The sequence below is a fragment of the Thunnus albacares genome, chromosome 6, assembly GCF_914725855.1.
Source record: "Thunnus albacares chromosome 6, fThuAlb1.1, whole genome shotgun sequence".
NCBI lineage: Eukaryota > Metazoa > Chordata > Actinopteri > Scombriformes > Scombridae > Thunnus > Thunnus albacares.
The window spans coordinates 15,845,337-15,870,605 of NC_058111.1; the positions used below are offsets into that span (position 1 = coordinate 15,845,337).

The 25,269-nt window shown below is 37.6% G+C and overlaps 2 protein-coding genes across 2 annotated transcripts; both read left to right on the forward strand.

Moving 5' to 3' along the window:
• The first annotated feature begins 2,382 nt into the window (after positions 1 to 2,382).
• On the forward strand, positions 2,383 to 6,725 carry tbcb (tubulin folding cofactor B). Its single transcript, XM_044353166.1, has 7 exons — positions 2,383 to 2,584; positions 3,082 to 3,241; positions 3,441 to 3,584; positions 3,917 to 4,013; positions 4,316 to 4,507; positions 5,237 to 5,309; positions 5,425 to 6,725. Exons 2-7 carry the CDS (start codon positions 3,122 to 3,124, stop codon positions 5,537 to 5,539), a joined length of 741 nt encoding a protein of 246 aa, XP_044209101.1. The 5' UTR covers positions 2,383 to 2,584; positions 3,082 to 3,121; the 3' UTR covers positions 5,540 to 6,725.
• A 3,121-nt stretch (positions 6,726 to 9,846) lies between these two features.
• clptm1 (CLPTM1 regulator of GABA type A receptor forward trafficking) lies at positions 9,847 to 25,084 on the forward strand. The gene is made up of 14 exons (XM_044354631.1): positions 9,847 to 9,952; positions 14,200 to 14,348; positions 16,274 to 16,397; positions 16,621 to 16,779; positions 16,930 to 17,047; positions 17,153 to 17,238; positions 17,620 to 17,740; positions 17,888 to 18,132; positions 19,764 to 19,857; positions 19,955 to 20,145; positions 20,334 to 20,429; positions 20,614 to 20,749; positions 22,159 to 22,326; positions 24,213 to 25,084. Exons 1-14 carry the CDS (start codon positions 9,902 to 9,904, stop codon positions 24,392 to 24,394), a joined length of 1,920 nt encoding a protein of 639 aa, XP_044210566.1. The 5' UTR covers positions 9,847 to 9,901; the 3' UTR covers positions 24,395 to 25,084.
• Positions 25,085 to 25,269: the final 185 nt, after the last annotated feature.

Below are 25,269 nucleotides of genomic sequence, written 5' to 3' on the forward strand. Positions count from 1 at the left end.
ACTACTGATAAGACTACAATGCCATTGTTCCTATAGGAGTTTGTAGTATAGGTAAAACAATAACAAAACAACAACAAAACAATCACACACTACTACTCTGAAAATAACTGCACCATCAACAACACATATGGTTCCTTTTTAATGGCAAATTTCTAGATTCTTGTAAAATACAACCACAGTACAGAAAATGTGCTCTGACAGCTGATGTTGATCTGATAGCTTTTTAAGTCTTGGACTGTTAATTCAGACTGTAAAAACTTTAAATTTCATATCAGGGACAAGTTTTAACTCTGACAATCCCTGTAAGAATTTGAGAAATAGCTTTCAGAAATAGCTTCTGATACATATTCCCACAACAAACACTATTTATAATGTGTAATGAGTTAGACATCAACAACACAGTCTCTCCATGTTTGTTCAGGTGGGACTTGTTGTCATCCCAGTTTTCCAACCGGATCCTGTGGTTTTATTTGTCTGGGGTGGTTTCCCAATGCAAATACTCTCAGTAAACACATAATTAAGGCTACACTAAGACAGCAGGTATAATTTGAGGTGACAACGCGGAAATATTAGCGACAGATATGCGCTGTGCTTATTAAAGGTGCTTATTATTTTGTCTATTAAGGCTGCCAAGGGATTAACACGTTGAAGTAAAGAGTCTATATTGAACTGTGATGTTCAGAAAATGAATGACTTACCTTGATTTTTTTTTCTGTTATAATGCTTTAAACTGAAAGGTTACATTAGTATATGAAGTCTTTAGACTGAACCTCAGATATTGGCAGACATGACAGATATTAGCATGTTCTTTATAATATAATACAGTAAATGTGTACCACACATACATGAGTGTGACCTGCAGATGAGGTGTGAATGAGGCAAGGCAGGTTTGCAGACCTCCATCTCCATCAACAACCATAGGAATGTAATCTTCGCTGTCGGGCTGCAGGCTTGTCTCGACCCCCCTCCTGACCGGTGTTTAGTTGTAGCCCTCAACTGTCTTTGATCTTCTCTTTTCTGCCCATACATGCTCTAGTCTGCTCTCTATGCTTGAGGAAGTTTACTGTAGTAAGTTCGTGATTAAAGATTAGGCTTGTTTTTGGATAGTTTTCTAATATCTGAAAATTTCTATCAAAACTGCAGCAGGACAAAATAAGATGTTCTCTAAGAATTTACTAATGAAGTATAATGACAGATCAAACAGATTTTAGTCTCTCACAAATTGCTTTCAAGCTGCAGCAATGTGGTTTAATATCCAGAACACACAATATGTTATTCTATACATTAAAGGATAAGTTCACAATTTTTAAAGTCTGTCTTAAAACAACAGTCAGGTGCCCAAATGAACACTGAAAGAGGTTTTCCTCGCTGTAATCATTCTTCCTGTTCATACTAGCTATTTAAAGATCCCTTTCAAATGTGCTGATGGGGCCCAAAATCCACAGTGTGTCCACACAGGCAAGCCATTTAAACGTTTATCTGAAACTAATATGAGCCTTCAGCAGTCTGAATTAGTCATATCATTTGGATATCTGCCACATTTACAGTCTTTTTAGCATCAAATTCCCTCTTTGTGTTTCCTCAGACAGTATTTCCCTGTTGAGCTGCAGTGGAAGTATAGTAACTAAAAGAGGGACTAAAAAGATTAACATTGAAGGATATCTACTTGAAGCTTCATATTAGCTTCAGATAATCTTTTAAATACATTTTTGCACAGAAGGAGGCTTGTGGATTTTTGCCTCCATCATTTACATTGTAAGTGCGTTATGATGGGATCTTCTAATGATCAGTATGAACAAGAGGAATAATTACAGCAAGAAAAACCTATTTCAGTGTTCATTTGTGCACCTGACTATTGTTTTAAGACAGACTTAAGACTTAAAGACTTAAAATTGTGGACCTTTCCTTTAAATCAATGTGTAAAATTGGCTGTTGTAGACCAGATTTACTCATTAGGCGGAGTTGAACAGATATATGTTGGTTATTACAGAGTCATTAACTTCTAAGCGATAGGTAACCTATCCGGTTGAATCCTCTTTTATTACAATATTCCTCTTAAAAATAAACGTTTTTCAGTCTTCATTGTTTAGACCGTAGATGTATTAGTACAAAAATATATATATAATTATATATTATATAGTATTAATTATATATTATTATATATAATATACATCCATGGCATGATCCATGGTTTAGACTGGAGGATAGCGCCTCTGTGTGGTCACTTCAACGGTCGCCTTTACTCCTGTCTGATGATTGGTTATCACTCGTGTCAATCTACTAGTTTCACCGCCCCTTTTTGTTCGTATCGTAACACCATTGGCTGAACTCATTTGCTCCTCGATGTGATTGGTGTTTTCCAGGCGGGGGGGCGACTAGAAGGAGCTAGAGCTGGGCGTAGCAGGAACTGTTAACAGTCTTCAGGCACAACCACGCAGCGAATCTAGTTGCACCATTTTTCTCCATAAACATATAACGTAATAGTCATGGGTTTATCGGCGGCCCGGCGTTAGATCGTGATATAAAGACGGACGGCAGTTTCCACAGTGTTTCTAAATACCATCGAGGGAAAATAAACGTACTTGTAAGTAACTATGGCAACCTTTCCGTGTAGCCGAGGGTCCTATGTGCAGCCAACGTGATTGTGCTGGTGCTAGCCACACAAACAGCTAAAGAGCAAGCTAAAATTACACTTAAACGATCATATTGGATAAATAGAGTAAACTTGAGAGAGAAAGGTGATTATACACGTACGTAACCTTTCACTTCAATACCGTAGGATGCTGTGCTAAGTGTGCTATGCTAGGTAAAAGAAAGGAATGAGAAACAACTAACTTCTGTGTATGTGTATGTAGGCGTTGTCCTCGTTTTTGCAGGTCATTACAGACACTTTATCGGTATTTCATTGCAAGGAAATAGCTTGAATCAAAGTTACATAGCTTAGTTTATGTCAGGTTTAATATTAGGAACGATCGATCAGGACAACAGGAAACTAAATGCACAGTATTTGTTTGTCACTGTGAGATGGTGTATCAGTTTCAGTCACATTGGTTAATATGTCACATTGTCTACTCTTTTCAGTGTTTCAGTGGACAATAGCTGTGTCAGAACAGTCTGGATCATGGACGGTGGAGTGATAGTAGTTACCAAACCCACTGTGAATGTGCGCCTCACAAGCACCATCTCCTCATTTGAGGTGCAGCGCAGGTTCAACAGAGGGATTAGCATCGCAGATCTGAAGGTGAGTCTCAGTTTACTACGCAGTGCACCATCCAATACACATGTCACAAAGTTGGCTTTATTGTTGGTTTTTCCCAGACCAAGCCTACACTTTAATTTCTGCCCTTTTCATGTAGAAAGTGGCCAGAGACCTAACAATAGCTTAAAATGAATTCATACTCATTGTAATACCTACATTATTTTGTTTCTACTGTATAAAGGGGAAACTGGAGATGGTTATGGGTACGCCTTCCTCCTGCATGGACCTGGAGTTGTTCGGTGTCAATGACAAGTTCCTGCAGAAGATGGATGATAATGAAGCCATGCTGGGTTCTTATCCTGTGGATGATGACTGCAGAATACATGTATGTACATAGCTTTGCAATCTACATTTGCTGCCAATAGACTAGGGCAAAAACTTAAGATAACATACTTTTTAGAACAATAAGTTGTGTGGTTTTTACATATTTCCTCAAGACCGATGCTTGGGAACTTTTCATTTATTCAAAGTTTACAGGTAAACATTTGTGCATTATCTTCATGAATGACAAGAATATTTTTCCTGCACCACAAAAAATACTGCTTGTTTCAAGCTTTAGGGATTTGTACTCATTGTGTAAAACATACTGGTACTGCCCTTTTTAAAAAATAGAAAAAGAATCTGTCTCTCTCATCCTGTATCTAATTTCTTGTACAGGTTATTGATCGAAGTGGAGGTCAATTGGGGGAGTTTTCTGATGTTTCCAAAGTGGAGAAGTTTGAACTCTCAGATGACGCTTATGAGAAGAAAACTGGTACAGTCAGTGTTTCTTATTAATAGCTCTCGAAGCATTAACTTATTTTGTTCCTGTGTTTTGATAGTAAAGAAATAAGACACATTTCATTAATTTTTATGACCAAATGGAGCTAGTGCAGCTCCAAAGTATAACATTATAGTTACACAATAAATACAGTATTGAAGATAATTACGCCTGAGTTGCTGTTACTTATAAAGATTAATTATTCAACCTTTTTTTTGGCAGAAGAGCTTCTGTGGCAATTACACCCAGTTTTGGAGTATGCTCTGTACAGCACTATCCAACTTTCTTTCCCTCAGATACAGCAAGGTCATTCATGAAGAAACATCGCGTCGGTCGCTTCAATGAAGAAGAAATGGCCAAGAAGAAAGCTGAGAATGCTGCACGGGAGGAGGAGCAGAAGGTTGCTGCTGATGCCATTTCGGTTGGCAGCCGATGCCAAGTGCAGGTCTCTGGGCAGCCCACAAAGGTTGGCACAGTCATGTATGTTGGTAAGTGTGGATAAAGCTTATCTGGTTTTCGTACTCTCCAGGACATTGGTTTAAATCCTGTGCTACTGAGGATTTTCTGTCTAACAGAGCAGCCTTTGTTGTAATTTGTGGTGATGAAAACCCAAGTAAGGCAGTAAATTGCTTTAGCCCTTTTTTATCCATAGCCCCCCCAGTTTTAGGGGACAAAAAGTAACTACTGAACTGCCTGCTTAAATACTTCTGGTGTGTGTTTGGTGTGTGTTTGTCAAATTTTGCCCAGAAAATCCTTCATATTCTTTCTGATGTGGATATATGCAGACTCAATTTCAATCTTAAAGTCAGCACTTTAACAACATAGTCATTGTTTCATCTCAGATACAATTTGCTGGAGTTCTAAGAACAAAAACTAATACATAATGTCTGGTTGTTCATTTTGTTCAGTGAAAGAAAATATGAATCACCACTCTCAAATTATTTACAGTTTGCTCTAGATAATTTTTACTAATAGCTTGTAATTACCCAAATTTATGGCATATTAATATCAGCTAACACAGTAAACTGGTTAAAATACACAATCTCACTTACAATTAATGACTGAAAATGAATAGACTATAAATTACAAATGTACTATTGTGTCTTCTCTTTTTATTGCCAGTTTTAAACGTTTATGAAAGCAGAGAATTCATAACTGAGCTGACAACAATGAGAGTAGTAGCTGGTGTAAACAACGTTGTTCTGTTTTGATAACAGGCACAGCAGATTTCAAGCCAGGCTATTGGGTGGGTGTGAAGTATGATGAGCCACTGGGAAAACATGATGGCAGGTAAGAGTACTATCATGCCTTCGTCAATCGTGTGAATAGACGTGTCTTAATTTTTTTTTTTCGCATTTGACCGTGTCTTTTTTTTTTTTTTTTTTTTTAAATTATGTCTCCACAGTGTTGACGGGAGGCGATACTTTGAATGTGAGAACAAATATGGTGCGTTTGTGAAGCCCCTGACTGTGACTGTTGGAGACTTCCCTGAGGAGGATTATGGTTTAGATGAGATGTAAGACTGTTATGTCACCCTGTCAAAGAGGTAGAGTTTTTCTGCCCTGAAATTTGAGCGTCCGCCTCAAACTCTTATCCATTCACCAACCAGAGATGATGGAAAGTCATTGTCAGCGTAACAAATGATTATTTTTTGTTTGTGTTTTGTGCTACTCTGGATGGCATGATCCAAAGAGTGGTTTCTGAAGGTCTTATAGCCTCAAGTTTCCTCTCAGTTATGCCAAGGCAACGTGAAAGAGATGACTGCCAGATAGTACATCTCTTGGTGTGCTGGATATGATGATAATACAGGTAACCTCAAAAGAGGAGCTTAAACCAGCGAGGTTTAAATAAGAAAAGATTTTTTTGTTGCATCTAGACAGCATAACGAAGTGTAACACACTTCTGTTCAATTCACTTAACTTGCTTTAGTTGTACTTGTTGCTCCCAAGCTTTCTCACAATGGGAGTCTTCTGTGTAATCTAACATTCAGTTTAAATAGCGGCTTCATTTCTCCTCATTTAGTTACATCAGTGTGTACAAAGATAACATACAAAGATTGTATATAACTATTTATAGTTAGCTCTAGTTTTAGCATTTTTTTTTTTGAAGACTGTAAATTGCTGAGAGTGGTCCCAGGATTGGACAAATGTCTACTGAAGGAAAAATACCCCCTAAAATACTTTGACACTAAAAATAAAATCAAAATAAGCAGTAATGTACCTCGTTTACCTGGCTAACATGCCGTCACATACATATCTCAGTGCTCAGTGCTATATCAGTGCTCAATGGTCGATTTCAGGTTTTCGTTTTGATAAATGATATGAATGATAAACCCACACACCAACAACTGACGGCTAAGAAATTCACAGTTAAAGAAGAAAGAACAACAGATCCACACCAACAGTAGCATCAGTAGTCCACAGAGAAACACAGCTGTTAGATGTATCTTCAGCTTTTTTGAATCCTATTATTGCAGTTATTGCTCTTTAGAAACTGTAGATGTCCAAAAGTCCAGGAATAACAGTGTGAAAGTATCAAAGGGTAGATTTTTCCTTTCTAACAAAGCTAGATTTCCTAAATTTAATTTTGTGTTGTGTGTAGTGTGTAAACAGTCCCTTTTTAAGGGTTCCATGTGGATATGAGATGTAATTCCCCTTATTTTTCTGTGACTGAATTCTTCTTATTAAAAATTATCTGCACTTGAAATGTGTCCTGCTTATATTGAACCACTGAAATAAAAAATTGAAATGGTGAAGCTCAATAATCTGTATAATCTCTTTCAAATCAAATGTATCCACTTAATTTAAACTGAGCTCTCTCATGTATAAATCAATGGCAAAATCCAAGAATAAATATCTATAGAAAGTGTATTCTGAAAAAGCTCTCAGCTGCTTGTAGCTGCAGTACATCTTGCAAAATTGTTGGACTGGATGCTGAATCTAATCCTTAGACTGTCCCAATCTGAACTGTGAAATGAATCTTTAATTGTGCTAAAATTAAAACAACAACATTGAATTTCAAGTAGTACTTAACAGGCAAAAATTTTGAATTCATGCATTTTTTTTTTTAGTTCCATGTGGGCACGACACATTTAAATAGATGCAATTCAAATACAATCACTTACCCCTTTCTACACATGTTCTTCATCCTGTGGCATCACACAAGTTTGTATTTAGTCAAGTGGCTTAAGTTATAAGTCATCTAGTGGAGGTGTTGAACTCAGAAATGTACTTATGTATAGTATGTTTTCCATCTGTAGCACAAGTAAAAATGTATGTATGCGATTTACAATGTACCTTTTTATAGGTATGTTTTTGACCAGATACTACTGACACCTAATACGTCATCAAGATTATATTTCGAAACACAAAACACAGAAGAAACTCTTTCAGTTTTATTTTATGTGTTTTCTGTTCCTGTAGCTACATGTTAAAACACATCATCTTGTGTTCAGTCTTTCAGTCATCTAACAGTGAGAATGTAAATCACTCACTTTATAGTCTCCCTCTCCGTTATACTTACAACACTCAGCTTTTGACAGGGTGCATTTCAAATGAATGATATGCCTTAATTACGCTTTGTTTTGTTACACGCTTTCCCGTCCTCTGAGGTTTACAGCAGAAATTTGTTGTTTGTGGTTTCTTTTCAATAGAAATGTCATCAGCACACAAAATACAGTGTTGTCCTCCTTTGCTCGAAAAAAACTGTCAGTCTCTAAGGTGCTTGTGTTACTATGTGCCAAATGGTAATACATTACAATAAAAATGATTTGCCAGTATAATTGCTTATCAGATTGAGTTTATTTGTTTGTTTGTTGTACATTTTTCACTCATTATTTACTTAATGTCTGAATACAAAACACTATACATCTCATGGACAGATTGTATTCAATAATATACATATATGAAAAACAAATCATGGCGTTTGTTGGAAATATGTAGAGTATATATGCAGAATATTAATTATAATTTGTTCTAAATGTCTTTGCAATGTGTGTGACGATATTTCTAAATGTGCAGTGGTGGAAGAAGTACTCACATCATTTTCTGAAGAAAAAGTAGTAATATGGTAATGTGAAATATTCTCAGCAAAATACACTGAAAGTATCAGAGCAAAAGTGTTCTATTAGTATAAATATACAATTAGAAATGACTGATGCATTAAAATGTAAAAGCAGCATTTTAATGTAGCATGGTGAGGTAAGTACTTTACTGGTTAATTTATTTAATAACATTGCATTTCTTTTTACATGTGATCTTATGCTCTGTGTAAAACATGTATTTCACACCTAAACGGTTGTGGAGTAGAAGTATAGAGTAGCACGAAATGTAAATTACTTGGGTGAAGTACAATTGTACTTACAGTACTTGAGTGAATGTATTTTCCATTTGGTGAAATGAATATAAAGGTTGACAGAGAGGAAGGGAAAGTTACAAAAAAATGACATGTTTCTACAGGAAGCTATTTTACACACCAAGTAATACAGGTTCTACTCTGAGTTTATAGGCAGCTTTCATTTTATTAAAGGACGAGTTCACAATTTTTCAAGTCTGTCTTAAAACAACAGTCAGGTGCCCAAATGAACATTGCAACAGGTTTTTCTTGCTGTAATCATCATCAGGAAAACCTCTTTCAGTGTTCAAATGGACACCTGACTGTTGTTTTAAGACATACTTGAAAAATTGTGAACCAATCCTTTAAGGTACACCACTAAATATGACTGACTGAAGCACAGTGTTTCATGCTGTTTCATCAGCCTTGTCAGAAAAAAGCAGCACACAATATTTCTCAATCTCATTTATTCCCTACAGTTTTTTTATTTACAACAAAGAGGTACAACAACATGTGTCATACAAAACCAGTAAAGAAAAACTTTGTACAAGCCAGAAAAGTCTAAAGTCCATTTATTGTACTTTCAGAGTTCAAATAAAATGTACTTCCTTTAAAATACTGAAAGTCTTGTTAGCTTTTTTTGCTCTTCACATCTTCGATTAAGGTGCCATACTGCTCGAGTTCAACAATAAACTGATGAAAGCAGGTTTGGAGCCAGACATTTAGATTTATGGATGTGGAATTTACCAAGAATGATCAGCAGCTGAATTATATAGGTAATATTGCTATCCAACCCACAAAATATAACACCAAATACATCAATCTGTACAATAGTGCCCATTTTCTTATTTATTTATTTATTTTTTAACATCTTCAATGGAATAAGTATACATTAAATTTACATCACCTTGTGTATACAGCTTAAGTCTACAATCACATACATGCCAGTGGGAATAAAGGTTTTAATAATAATAAAAAAGTTAAATATCTTGCTAAATATCTTGTAAATCTTACAGTACTTATACGTTTTATATATTGAAGAAATATATTGTTTGACACGGACAGTCAGCTCTGAAAAATTTGGTTCTTTGCTTAAGAGTTTGGATTTGTGCATATAAAATTCAAAATAGTAAGCAAATTAATCAAATAGAATTGCAGTTTTCCTTTTTCTTTATTAACAAAAGGATAATATACAAACATTCAGGTAAACAGTAGCAGCACATACAAATCAGATTTAAATAGCATAAATACATGAAGAACATAAAATGAAAATATTAAAAAACAGTTAAATGAATAAAAAAAACAACATATTAACATACTTTTCACCTTTTATTTTATTTTTTATCATGTTCAAACCATACAATCATATTCAACCAACACATAAAACCTAAGTATACAAATCGACCAAAAACTGCAGTTTTACAATCACTCCCTTGCTTGGGACGCACCGTACGTCACTCCGGTGACGCTACAGCTGACCTCTCGCGAGATGAAGCGCAGTTTCCCAGCTACCAGTGTGTGTGCGGTGTGTGTGACAGAGACAAGGAAAGATGGCGACGCAGGAGAGCGAAGCAACTAAAGCTACCGTGAGCAACGGCGAGGTAAAATGAATGACACCTGTATGACCGTGTTTAATTTTTATTGCTAGGGTTTAGGAGAGCGGTGTGTTTGTGTGAGTGTTGAGTGTGTGACCGTTAACGTTTAAACGTGTTACCGTTCGTTACACGAGCCCGAGTGACGTTGTCAGTGCCGGTTGGTTTTTAAAACGACCCCCTCCTGACGACGTGTTGAGAAATCCCGACTGCCAGCGAGCAGATGAGGGGAGCGAGAGCGGCGTTTACGGTTAAATCTCACCTGGAGACACACAATAATACAACCGGTGACAAGATAATTAGTTGACTGAAAGTGTGAGCCGGCTGACTGCTGCAGTGTGTCGGTTAGCTATCACAAGGCCTGAACCTGAACAACGCAGCTTGGGCTCGTCTAACCAGGCCAGTCTGAAGCAGGTCTCACACATTTCTTACTCTCTGTTCAATCTTTACACTTGTCTTTTTTTTTTTTTCTTTTTTCCAAAATTTACAACCTTTCCAGGGGGACATTTCAGCTTCAACGCTAATTTTTGAACGCACAAATACCACATAAATTAATAACCTGTCAGTTGTTCTTGTTACAAATGACACGTCAAGTTAGATGAAGCAGTTTAGTAAACGTCCAATTTGGTTAGTAACGTAAATGTCCTCTTAAATCGTTAAAACAATATCTGTTAAAGGGACATTTCTGCTTTTTCCGAGTGACACATGCTAATCACCGTTTACTAGAGGTCAAAGTGAATCATCAGTGTCTGGAGGCAAACTACTGGTCTGCCTTTTCAGTCTAAAAAAATCTCCAATTTGTAATGATACAAAACACTGATATGAAAAAGAAAGGGAATTATGAAGCTGTCAATGGTAAATGTTTGGTATTTTTTACCCAATTAATGACCAAAATGACTAACCAGCAATGTGTCATTCAACTACTTGTTTAAGAACTAACTGTTAATTTTGGTTTTGTTTTCTTTAGTTTCCTTTATAGCAGTAGTAGGCAAATAGCGGCCCCCTGGTGAAAACTGAAGATTTAGACTTTCACAGTTTACATCAAAACTTTAACATATTTTCCTTTATTTTACAAATCTACTGTAGATAACAAAATGAACACAATGCTCCTATAAATCACAGTTATCGTAATATAACCTTGCTAGATCTGATACTGCCCCCACACAAGGAGAGTCATTAAAACCATGGTTGCACTATACTATTTGAACAGTGCATGCTGCTGAAATTAAGTCTAATTAACCTACCAGAAATTAAAGTGTAATGTTTTAATTCTGAACACTGTTTTGATTCCGCTTTAGCCTATAACAGATTTGTTCTTCACAGACAGAGTCGTTGGCAGTCCAAACAGAAATGGTGTGTTGATGCCATCATTTTGATAAAAAAAATATATTTGCAACATGGGGAAACAGGATTCTTTTTATCATGCAGCGGCAGACATAATATGTTTTTATTTAGAAAGTTAGTCTTTAAGGATTCTGAAAATACCTTTCATGACAGCGGTTAAATGTTGTGAAATGTTTTCTTTTTTGGCTTTATCCTCCAGTAAAATGGATGCTTAGCTCAGTGATTCAAATGTAATGGTAATACACAAGTGGCAGAAACTAGGACAAGGGTACTGCATGTATTAGTGTATCTTTTTTAAAAATAAAATAGCTCTGTCAGGATAAATGCGCTATTTTAGAGGAGACAGTTGGTCTCGAGGCCCACTGGTGCTGAATCATTTGAGAAACGTGTCTGTGGTATTTAATTTAGGGAAACTGCTAAATGGTTAATAGCCAGATATAAGCAGAGGTGTTGGTTCTGCTCAGTATTGGTGTAGTAAAGTAGCAGCTTCTTGATTTTTATTTCAGATGTTTTCTGAATGTGAAGAGACTTTAGTGTGAACAAATTAGTAGCCTATCTTTATTTTAGCACAGACTGAAAGCATTTTTACGAATTAATAATTGACACACATGCCACAGATATCTTTTTATATCCTTATTTATATGCTTAATATTGCATCGCTTTCTTTTATATCCTTATTTATTTGCTTAATATTGCATTGCTTTCTTTTATATCCTTATTTATTTGCTTAATATTGCATTGCTTTCTTTTATATCCTTATTTATATGCTTAATATTGCATCACTTTCGTCTGGCTGTAGAGGTTACTGTCACTATGTGTAATAAACATTAAAAGAGCAGCCTCCACTTCTCTGTGAACGATTCACTTACCTGAACTTTTTGCCCTCTTCCTGTGACAATCCAGTGTAAAGCATTTACCCTGCACCCTGAGTAGGTGGTTAATTGTTAATCCTTGTTCAAGGTGTGTAAATTTATTATCTCAACCTCGAACAGATAACCTATTTTCTGTTGCTGAACATATTGGTGATCTGTCTGTGTGACAGTTATTATGTTGATCCCTCTAGGAGACAGAGATCCATGTCTCTCTGATAATAGAGGCGCTTCTATTTTAACACAGCAGGACATGGCAGCAAGGATGAAAAGCCCTATTTTGAGCCACTTCACGGCCTTGAAATGTTCTGTTTATGATACCGCAGGGCTAGTGGCTTACCCCAAAACCTTGAAAATTTCACTTCACACTCATTCTCTGCCTGCTTGTCACCCTGAGAAATGATAATAACCTGTTAAACAGAAAACATTTTTTTTTACCCTCAAGTGGTAATTGTTTTGCAAAGGCAAACCTCCTGTCTCCCTTGTGTTGGTGACAACGGGGAGAGATTAGATGTTTAGATAGTGAATGAGTCTCATGACTTGGCGTGTGCTTGTCCATTGTGTCATTTGAATAGAATGTGGCTTTGCTGGATGGGTGGGGGGGTAACACGGACACGCTGGAGCTTCGAAGGGTGAAATCATGTTAAAGAGTAAAGTAACGACAGATTACAGATGGTCTTAAAGATGCACGCGGATGGTCACATGAATGTGACCTTAGTAATTTAAACTGGACCTTTAGATTGTGGTAGTTAAATTAGCCAATAGCCTGTCAATATCAGTTTTGACAGATTGATGAATTCAGGTAATATCGTCTGCGTAAAAATTAAACCTAGCTGCCTCTTGTGGTTTTTGTCTATTTCTCAGTTTGCACTGCATTTGTCATGTTTAGGTGCCTTGTAATTTGTAATAATTTGAGGGCTGCAATAAACAATTTTGTTTCATTATTGATTAATCTAATATATTTTTTATTGAAATGTCAGAAAATAGGAAAATATGCCTCAGAGCTTTTCCAGACCTCCAAGTGACGTCTTTATATATATTCAATTTACAATTATATAAAACAGAAAAACAGCAAATCCAGGAACAACAGAAGATTTTGCATGTTTTCTTGACACATTATTTAAAGGATTAATTGATTATTTAAAAATCTGTGGGTTTTTTTGCCAAGCAAACATTACATTGCAGTCGTCCTACTATAAAGTTGTGAAAACAAGCAATTTGTCAGTATTACCTCCCTTCAGCAAATCATGGAGTGACAGATTGATTTGTGTGAATGAAGTGCTTCAAATACAGAAGTCAGGCATAATTAATCAATGATGTGAGGTCACCACATAATAAAAGTCTGCGGTGAATTGTATTTTTGTCACCTCATCTTCACATTTAATCCATAAAAATCGACTGTACACTCTTTATTCTTTATTTGGATCCCTGTTAGCTTTCACAAAGTGGTCTCTGGTCTTCTGATCCACACAACAATAGCGACAGTAAAACAAACAACAATTTAAAATCACATTGAGCAATAAATCAAGAAAGAGCAAAACAAGCTGAATATAAAGATCAGACAATGAGTGAAATAACTGAAAATGTAGTAAATACAAACTTACTGTGAAAATCAAAAACAAAATTATCAATATAGAAACAAAAAGAAAATAGAAAATGATCAAAAATGTTCCAAAACTGCAATAAATAAAAGTAACATCTATGCAGGAGTTGTCAGATTTTGTTTTAGTGACTTTTTTGAAAGATAATCTATATTTGATGTGTTTGTAGGGAGCAGAAGCTCTATAGAGAACCGTTCTCGTCATACATACAGTTACTATGTACTGTCCTGTATAGATAATAGCATTATATCACCACTTTGCGGTTACAGTAAAGTACAGTGGCTACATCTGACTCACGAGTTCTTGAGTGGCTCTTTTTTTTTTTTTTTTAATCTGCGGGTGAAATTGTTGTTTAACATACTTCATCACATGTTGCCTTCGCTGCAGAGTTCATCACTGTGACACTTGGACTGAATGTTTGTGTGTATATTTATGGTTTTAGGTGAGCAGTAATGGAACTGCTGCAACAACAGACGGCCAAGCAGTGCAGACAGCTGGAAATGCACAGGACCCTCAGCAGCAGCAGCAGCAGCAACAGCAGCAGCAACAAGCACCTAATGCATGGCAGGTCATTAAAGGAGTCCTCTTCAGGTGCGTCTCTCTCTCTTTTTGTCTTTTATAGCTGACTTGACAAGCAGAGAGTCAGCTCAGAGATAAAAGCTTATTCTGATACTGAGGTTTAAAAAAAACAAAACAAAATGCATGATGTGGTGTGTCATGGTGGCATCACAATCAATATAAAAGTAGTGTGATTAATATTTAACACATTTTATCCTGGTTTTAGTGCAGAGAGTGACCGCTCAGCTAAAGTTCACTTGGCTCTTACAAAGTTCACTCTGTGCAGAGTTTCTGTGTTTCTCCATCTGCCATTTTTAACCCAAATTAGGCCTTTTGAAAATATGTTTCTTCATCTTCTTCTGCCCGCATTGTTGCATAAACAAGCCAGACAAATTGTTATTGATGGATTTCCATTTCTGATTTGGTACAGTCACAGGGGAACATTTGTTCTCGCTGGATTTTGGGCGTTGACAAGTGACAGATCTTTTAATAATTCTAGTCTACTTGTTCAGTATGTTGTCCACTGTATTTACGCTGTCATTCACTGTGTGCTGCTTTATATATCAAGACAAAAAAAAATGTATGTTGGCAGCTGTTAGTTGTGGCTTTCAAGTGTTTGTAGGTTCAGACCTAACAGTTGAATGTTATGTTTAGTGAATTTGGATTACATACAAAACACAGCATGTTTTGAGCTTGTACCAATGAAGTTTATTTTTGAACCCTAATTTGAGTAATAGTTGTTTTTTCCTGCCTAAGGCGAGCAGTTAGAGCCAAATAGCAGCTGCTTATGTAAAGGGAAGGTACATTTATTTGATTATGCTCCATTAACAAGTCTTTGGCATTTTAGCACATTTTAGTATCATGATTTGGAAAAACCATGTGTTGGAAAAGTGTAGCATCCTTATTCCCAACAGCTGCAGTGTTCAAAAAGGAGACATGAATGCAATAACAACAAATCATATTACTGCTCAGCTGGTTCACACAAATAAAAATTGCAGAACAGTTCTCTATATATTCCTAAACTGCAGCACTTCGTGTGACTGATTCTGGGATTGGTCCAGGAACAAATGTGGGCTGCAATTTAAAAAAAAAAAAAAAAAAAAAAAAAAAATCTTAAGGAAACAATGTCACATTTACAACACCCAAGCTCAGGAAGCAGGTGCTTACAAGAAGCATCTGAAGGCATTCTAAGCTTATTTGTATCCTCGAGTCTGGGTGTTAATTGTTGAAATAAAAGAGAAATGTAAGAATGAATTTGATGTGGTCAGTTTGCTGGACTTTGATTTGATTTGATTTAGTTTGTTACATGAACCACAAGGTTGAGCAGAAAGCATTATGAAGCTCTAGCTTTGCCTTTATAGGCAGAGTTTTTGGTTAAAAAGAGATGAAAATTCAATAAGAATGACAAACCAAGATCTTGTCTAAAGGGAATGTTTTAAGTTGTCATGATTTTTTTATTTTTTATTTTCATATAGCACAGAAAATGCAAGCACACAAATGCAGATTAGAATAATAACGGATAAAAAGTCAGTATCGGTTCTTGATATTTTTCTGAATATTTCACAATATTTTCATTTGTTGCTACACAGTACTCTGCATTGTTCTTTCACTTCATGTTTGTCTGCCTTGACCTATGACTGATTTATGATGCAAGAAAGGCGCCTAAAGTCAGACTGTAATGCAGCCTGACTGGATACAGTTTAATCAGATTAGCCTTCTTGCGGTTTCACTCTCTTGTGGCAGCTCCTCAGATCTCAAGAGAAAATGCAAAACACTTTTTGAACCTTTTTATGCAAATTTACCCAACATTTGTTCATTCATGTACAAACACGTTTAAATATTAATCCAATTCTTCCCCCCAAGTGCTTCCCTCTCTTTTTGTTCTCTTTCTTATTTGTTTTTCCGCACTTATCTTTGACTTCAATTCCTAATATACTAAATCTTTTCACCTTCTCCAGAATCTTCATAATCTGGGCGATCAGTAGCTGGTTCCGTCGAGGGCCGTCCACTCCTGACCCCAACACGCCAGCCGGGGCACCCAGAGTACCCAGCAGGAACCTCTTCCCCAAGGACACCCTCATGGTATTACACCTGTCCCTCTTTATAAACACTCAGTCCTTTTCATCTGCATGGCCAGATTTTTAATTGAATTGAAGCTGTTCATTCTTCAACACGTCTCATACATGAAGCCCCTGATGTATTTGAGCAGAAAGCCAAAGTTATCTCCTCCCGTCACACCAGCTCGCTCGATCTCCCCTGCGTCTGTAATGTCATAAACACCTTTATTTTCTCACCATGCCTGCAGGACCTGTACGTGTATATCTCCCAGGACGAGGTGTTCTCAGACTTCAACAACACAGATGCCCTGTTCTGGTTCCATAGGGACCTGGTCTATGGAGACTGGAACACGGGGGAGAGCGGCGATGGCTGCTACCAGCAGTATACGGAGATGGACATCCCAGAGGTGAGGATGGCTGAGGATGGGGGTGGCGGGGGGGGGCGGTGGTGAGAAGGATCAGTTGTTGGTGAACAGATGTTGGGGACAAAGTTAATGAACTTGATGTAAACGTGTATTCATCTGAAACACTCCCTCCTGTTTGGTGTGTGTTTGTAGAACGTGCAGCAGAACGGTTCCCTTTACATACACGTCTACTTCACTAAAAGTGGATTCCACCCAGACCCCAAACGCAAGGGGCAGTATCGCAGACTGGCAACAGTTCATGCAACACGAAGTAAGCACATGTGGTTTGAATTGTCAACTCACAACAGAAGAATAACAATGTCATAATTTCTGTGATCCTTCCAAAATGTTAAACTTGACTTGTTTACTCTCATAGTGCTGAATAAATTCAAGCGCAGAAAGTTTCTGAAGACCAAGAATCTGCTCACAGGAGAGACAGAAGCAGATCCAGAAATGATCAAGGTTGATATTTTTATTTTATTTTTTCATTATTTGGCATTAAGTTAATCAATGATTTGCATAAGAAGGATTTTCCACTTAGCCTGCCAGTTTTGTCTTCATATATTTGATTACAGTGAGCATTTCAAATAATGACCTTGAATATATGATGACATAGATAATGTGGTAATTCTGGAGAGGAGCCATGATCAAAGAATCAAAAACCCATTTAAAACCATTTAATGTGGTTAGTTACGTTTAATAATGGTTCGGTTTGACTTCAATAGAAACTAAAGTTGTTACAGCAGCTAAAACATCAGTTAGTTTCATTAATTCTGACTTTGCAGAGGTTGTTTTGCGGCTCATCTCCAACACCTATAATCAAATGTCTCTCAAATGTCGCAGCGGGCAGAGAGCCACGGTCCAGTGGAGATCATCTCTCATTGGCACCCCAACCTCACCATCAACATGGTAGACGACCACACCGCCTGGGTCAAAGGCTCCGTCCCTCCACCACTAGATCAGCGTAAGTTCCTCCACCCACCTCATCACTGTTTGTTTATAATGCTGTTCATTTTAAAACTACAACAAATGTTAAGTTTCAGATCATGAGTCTTGTTTTCTTTGAAGTTGTTCATGTGTCAAACCATCTTTGACATTTGTCTACCACTAGATGTGAAGTTTGATGCAGTAAGTGGAGACTACTACCCCATTGTGTACTTCAATGACTACTGGAACCTTCAGAAGGACTACTATCCAATAAACGAGACTCTGACGAAGCTGCCGCTGCGCCTCACTTACTGCCCGTTGTCCCTGTGGCGCTGGCAGCTGTACGCTGCGCAGAACGCTCGCTCACCGTGGAACTTCCTGCCGGAGGACACGTACGAGCAGTCTGATGAAGATCAAGATTCGGTTAAGGTAAGAGGTCAAGGGTCACAGAGAATTTAAGTAGATGTGATGAAATGGGAGTATATTCAGGTGTAGACCCAGGTTTTCTCCCTGTGCCCCCTTTAAGTTGAGCTAATTAATCGACTAGTTGATTGACAGATGATTAATTGGCAACTACATCAGTGCAAAAGCTCTGTCTTCAGGTGGATTTCTGTCAAAAGTGAATTATTTGTTCCGTCAAAGTCCATTTATTTTTACTGCTAGCTCTCTGCCACCGCACCTCTGCTTTTTGCTTTGTATATGATTAAACGGCAAGGGAAAGAGATGCTTGTTGTTCCAGACATCAACACTTGTTCCAGCTTCCCGTGGTTGTATATGCATTGATTTATATGTCTTATTTTCTCCAAAATTATCAAAGGTATGGCTGTTTTATTTAATGTGCACTTATTTCTCTGTAGGGATGGGTACCGGTATTAAACAGGCCCTGGGGCTAAATTATTAAACACCTAGTATTGATAAGCTCCACCGTTACCGGTTCTTTTATTGGTATTTTTTAATGTTTTGGTGTAATTTATTGTCACGCTACAGCCTCTCCTCTGCTCTCTGTGTCGGGCTGAGCTCCTACACACACACACGCACACACACACACACACACACGGAGTGAAGTCAGTGATCAGCAGAGCACAGGTGAAGTGAAAATAATTTGTTGGTGACAACTACGTTCATTACTGTAAGTGCAATAAAACCTTAGAATAAAAATCCAGTACTTTATCAATACACCTGTTCAACAAGCATGAACATGTAAAAAAAGTGAAATTTGAATCTGCTTTGACCGCAGTCTCTCATCCACCACTGCTATGTTTTACACAACCACAGCACGCAAGCTCAGCTAATGGTGAATTGTTACGAACAAGCTATAACAAAAGCTGTCTGTATGTATTCTTAACTGTTTAGATGAGTTTGTCACATATCTTAAAATTTGGCAAATTCTTGTAAACTCAGCCGCTGGCTGAGACAAACCAGCTCCCCTCTAGGACAGCTCCTCCCAGTGAATCATCAGCATCAGAGGGAGGAGGACAGAGGACAGGATGAATGACTGATGTCTGTGTTCTTCATTCTGTCTAAAGTTCTCTCAATATTTTGATGTCAGGAATATTATTTGTTTTATCTACATTTTAAATTTATTTACAGTGAGATATTATTGAGTTTATATAGTGACTTTGCTGTTGTAAACATTACTGTTGCTTCTCTAGAAATATTTAGTTATATTTTAAATATAAATTAAATTCTAATCCTGTTCTGAATTTATTCTTTTTAAAATAATTTTTTAAATTTTGAATGTTATTACATCTCAGCTGTCCATGAACTTCTATAAAACTTAAAGCACTTCATAATGCAGTGAAAAAACATGTAGCATAAGGTTCATTTCTGCCATTTGGTTACACAGATGTGTTGTGTGATGTGTTTTTCTTACAGTATATTACACATTGCAGAATAGCCTATATAGGGGCCCCATACTTTGTGTTCGCCACTGTATCACAATAGTAATGTATAGATATATGTATATAAACAGCTGGTGTCTCCTGTGGACTCTCTGATCAAACTTAAAGAACCTGTCGGTGTTACCTCTGTACTGAAGTTAAAAACTTTTCTTTGTATAGGTGGCCCTTCTGGAAACCAACCCCTACCTCCTGGGACTCACCATCGTCGTCTCCATTGTGCACAGCATCTTTGAGTTTCTTGCCTTCAAGAATGGTAAGTTCACAACAGCTGGTCTGTGTTCAGGACTAAAATTGTTCCTCTGGTATCTTTTAATGCCCACAGCTACTCCTCACCTGCCTCTCCTCCTCAGATATCCAGTTTTGGAACAGCCGGCAGTCTTTGGAAGGCCTCTCCGTACGCTCCATCATTTTTGGAGTGTTTCAGTCACTGGTGGTGCTGCTGTACATACTCGACAATGAGACCAACTTTGTGGTGCAGGTCAGCGTCTTCATCGGCCTTCTTATTGACCTGTGGAAAATCACCAAGGTCATGGACGTCAGAGTAAGTCAAAACAACTTTTCTTTTTTCATGTATAACAATATTAAACAGTATTTAATTTTCTGTAGTATATTTGAATATCCTCTTAGCAATGTTTCTTTTGTCCTTTGTGCATCACGTTTTGCATGTGTGCATCTTGTTACCCTGTTTCCACTGTATTCAAGCAACCATCAATTTATATCTTTCTCTAGCTGGACAGAGAGAACAAAATCGCAGGAGTAATCCCAAGATTGGTATTCAAAGACAAGTCAACATATGTCGAGTCTTCAACCAAAGTCTATGACGATGTAAGTCAAACCACAGCTGAGCTCGCCATATGTTTCCCTGTGGAGAAAATACACATTACTCCATCGAAATGAATAGAATATTATAGACATGTTTTATACAAGTGGACCAAAAAGGAATATTGAAAATGTATTCTTGTAGTTTCTGATAACAAGTTAACTGTTGCTTCCTTTACTCTGTGCACAGATGGCCTTCAAGTACTTGTCGTGGCTGCTCTACCCTCTGTTTGGCTGCTATGCGGTCTACAGTTTATTGTATGTAGAGCACAAAGGCTGGTACTCATGGGTACTCAGCATGCTCTATGGCTTCTTGTTAACCTTTGGTAAGTTTGTCTGAAGTGTTTATTTACTCTAGTACTCCCGTGTCCTTTTTTGTTTTCTGTTAAACAGAGCAGTATTTTGTGTTAGGTGTTGAAAACTTGAAGGCTGATGTCACACAAACAGGCAGTGGTGGAAGAAGTATTAATACAGCAATGTAGAAATACTCCATTACAAGTAATGCATGCATGAAAAATCCCACTTGAGTATTAGCAGCAAAATGTAGTTTAAGTAATAAAGTTAAAGTACTCATTTTGTCCCTCTGACTGACATATTATTATATATGACATCATTAGATTATTAATACTGAAGCATCAGTGTGTAAGCAGCATGTTACTGTTGTAGCTGCTGGAGGTGGAGCTAGTTTGAACTACTAAGTAACTGAAGCTGTCAAATAAATGTAGTAGAGTAGAAAGTACAATAATATTTCCCTCTGAAATGTTATGGAGTAGAAATATAAAGTAACATGAAATGGAAATAGTTAAGTATAGTACAAGTATCTCAGTGTTGTACTTAAGTGCTTGAGTAAATGTTTCCACCACTACAAACAGGACTTCATGTATTTTTACTTATATTTTACTTATAAAAGAAAAAAAGGATACAACTATAAAGAAAATGGCAAACAATAGAAGAAGAGTTGTTAACTTACTGGAAATAATCTTGTTAATTACCTACAAATCATGATTGATCTTTGAATAGGCCACAAAATTAAAAAACAAATGTACTGGACAGGAATTAAAATCAGCACTTTCGAAGCTACTTTACATGGATCCAGAAACATGTAGCATCATATAAGTTCAGTAAATATCAAAAAGATGATCAACAATTACCACTGACAGCTGTTGGTGTCATTGAGAATCAGTGAAAATGTATTATTGTATATCTTTTTCAAGAGACAAGTAGACATAGATAACTATGTCAAAAAGTAAATATAAACAATGTGACTTAAGGCTGCTGTTAAATACTCAGATGAATGATATAACAGATTTTGTTAACATGGATAATAATTACAGATGAGGCAGCACGAAGAGACGTTTCTTCATCAAGATAATTGCTCTACTCATTCTTCACCTTTATTCTGTTCCTGTTTTTATTAATCTTACTGTCGTCTCTGTTGACACATCGTGTTTATGCAGGTCTATTTTTTTTAAAGGCCAGAGATATTATCGTCTCTCTTAATTACTCCGTCTCTAAGTGGACACACACACAGCTAATGTTTTCATACTTGCATCATGGTTACGTATCCAATTCCCAATAGTCTCTGCTAATGTGCGTTGTATAAATAGACTTTTCATAAGGGCACACTCAGCTATGTCACCTACTGTCGAATTTAATGCTTGTGGTGTAAAATTGTTTATAGGATTGAACTGATCTAACTTCTTTTCTCTCTCTCTCTCTTTTTTTTTTTTTTTAGGTTTCATTACAATGACGCCGCAGCTATTCATCAACTACAAAATGAAGTCTGTGGCCCACCTCCCATGGAGGATGCTCACCTACAAGGCTCTCAATACCTTTATTGATGACCTGTTTGCCTTTGTCATCAAGATGCCCATGATGTACAGGATAGGATGCCTCAGAGATGGTACGTCTTCCCCGATGTAGATGTTGATATTTTACTTTTTTTTTCTTTTTAATGACTTTACCTGGATCAGGGGGAGTAAATGAATCACCTGAAACAACCAGTGGAAATTAAATATATTCACTTCCTCTGCCATCATTCAAGAGGAGCCATTTTGAGTGTGTAGCTAGATGAAGATGAGCTCAGGTTTGAAGTGTTTTGCTGGAGGTGGTTTCAGATTCCACTCATCCCTCAGCGGCTTAAAGTAGGTGGGCAGTTAAACCAGACAGATTTGTTGTTTGTTTCAAAAAAAGGCTCTCCTTCTCTCTCTGGCCTTTGTGTTTTGACTTTAACACACTCGCACTAATGGAAATGTGGATCAGTCACAGCCGAGTGTGTGACTCCCTGTAACCACAGAGCAACTGACTGATCACCATCAGCGTTTATGTCTGTCGCTACTTTTCTCATTATATTTAGTCCTCTGACTCCACCTAGTGTCAGCTCACTACATCTTACCCATTTTACTAATGCTCCCACCAGTTTATTAATGAGTTACTGTTTCAGTATAATAGTCATAATGTCCATCATGTCATATTTAGACAACCTACAGAAGTCACATAATTACTGCTTTACTTCTCCTTTATGTCTATGGATCAACAGCAGTTACAGTTTAAAGCTCACACAGACTTAAAGGCAGTTATAAATGTGCACTTTTCCTCACTGGTCAGTGAAGCTCACACAGACATTCACTCTTGCTGTTATGTTGCTGATAAGTGACAGTTTAACTCACAAAGACAAGTATTCACAACAGGTAAATGACATTTTTATTTCTTTGTGGGAACAGTTTTGAAATTCATTCGTAGGTTGGTGATGTTATTACCATAGCGTGCCGGTATGTTTACATGCACACACACAAAAAAACCCCAGCTTACTGGGAGAAATTAGGTCATGCCGGTAAATTGATAATGTGTCATCTGGCTACTGTAAAATCTGCACTTAGACCAGTATTGTTTTTTTTGTTTGACTTGTTTGAAGTGATTTGTCCTAACAGCACTACGACATGTAATGATCTTTCCTTTGATCCTGCTGCCCCACTGTCTCAACAATACGTTAGTGTCTGACATTTTTGCACATGTAAAGCCAAAAAACCCCCAAATCTGGTTACATGTATTCATGGCCAAGTAATAGTGTTACTCTAGGAGATATCTAGATGAGGTTTCTCGTGTACATTATGTTAAATAAATATGTGATAATTATTGACAGTAACTCGCTGAAGCGCATGTTGACACACTAATGTCTTTACACCCAGCGATTTAAGTCTTGCTTGTCCGTTTTGACTTAGATTTGATCACTACAAAGTAGGCTGGTACTTTTTTCTCCTCCTTCTGGCAGTGAGAGTAAAGGGGGGACGCTTGGCTGTGATTGCCTGACACGGGCATGAAGCATGCTCTCATGGGCGCCCCGAATGACAGGCACACAGAGATGACCTTCCAAAACAGTATGCTTGATAGCCAGTACACCATTGGCTGTAACCTGCTGTTGCGGCTGTAAAACGGTGGTTAAATTGTTTTGAGCAACACACCACCCCAATGAAATGACTCATTTCACGATCAGAATTTGATCCATTCGATCTGATAACATTTGGAAACTCTAGAAGAGCCGCACGATTAATGGCCACATAGTCAGCGTGGGAATGTCGCCCAGTCATGATGAGATATAAAAACTCTGTATAGGGTGAAGTACAGAGAGATTTATCTGGTGGTGATCAGCCTTGTGTGAACTTGAATGTAACAGACGTTTGTTTATATGTAAAAGTTCTGCAGGTTTAATTGCTCACAGCCATTTAGGGAAAAATGCATTTGAATTGATCTTGTTTCTCATTGGAGTAACATCTGTGTCTTTTCCTGCAGATGTCGTGTTCTTCATCTACCTTTACCAGCGCTGGATCTATCGGGTCGACCCCAACAGGGTCAACGAGTTTGGCACCAGCGGAGTAGACCACATCCCGGACAACACAAACGCAGCCGACGCCGCTCCTGCCGCGGCCGCAGCCGTCACAGACAAACCAGAGGGGGAGAAGAAGAACGATTAAGCGAGACCACGCCCTGATCTGCCTCCCTGGCTTTCACTGCTGGGGCGAAGAGGACTTGTGGAAATTAGGCAGGGAGGGTAGTCGTCGTTTAGCCGTCATGGACGCCGCTACAAAAAAAAATGCAGTTCAACTGTTCCCTCTGATTTCTGTGTGGATCCACAGAGAATCATATTCAGTGTAGACTTGGTAAATTCTTATTTCTGTTCCCCGCCCATCCCTGCCCTCTCGTTTTGAAGTTCAAGTGAAGTAAAACAAAACGTGATGTACTGTATTCTGTATGATTTCCAGAGAGTAACAATGTCTTGGCGTAGAGGTCGGGAGGGGAACGGGTTGCAGTTATACAACATTTTTTTTTTATATATATATATACAGGGAAGAAAGAGGCCAAGTGCAACTTTTGTTCTTTGTGTAGATTCCTTGTGAATTTTTCTTTTCATTCCATGTGAGCACCGTGTCTCGGATTGCCTGTAAAATGGTGAGTAGTGCTGGAGGAAACTGGAAAGGTCCTGAGCCACGACATAGGGGGGGCGTTGAGAAGGGGAGACGAGATGGATGAACCCTGCAGGACACTACCCACAAGGACAGTGACTACTACCCTCAATTTTAAACAAATGGTTAATGTTCTGAAGTTGAACAGAAAAAATAACAGCCTTGTTGGTATTAATATAAATATATTAATATTGTCAATGACTTAATTTTTGTTTTTCAGTCACCGAAGAATTATTTTGTATGTCTTCAAACTGTACAGAATCTCAGCTTGTCATGTTAATAATACCGATGTCAAAACTGTCTAGCAATAGCTAATTTGCAAGTCTAATTTTATCCCCCCCTCCTCCCCTCAACTGGATCTCTGATTTTCAAAGTGTTTCACGTTC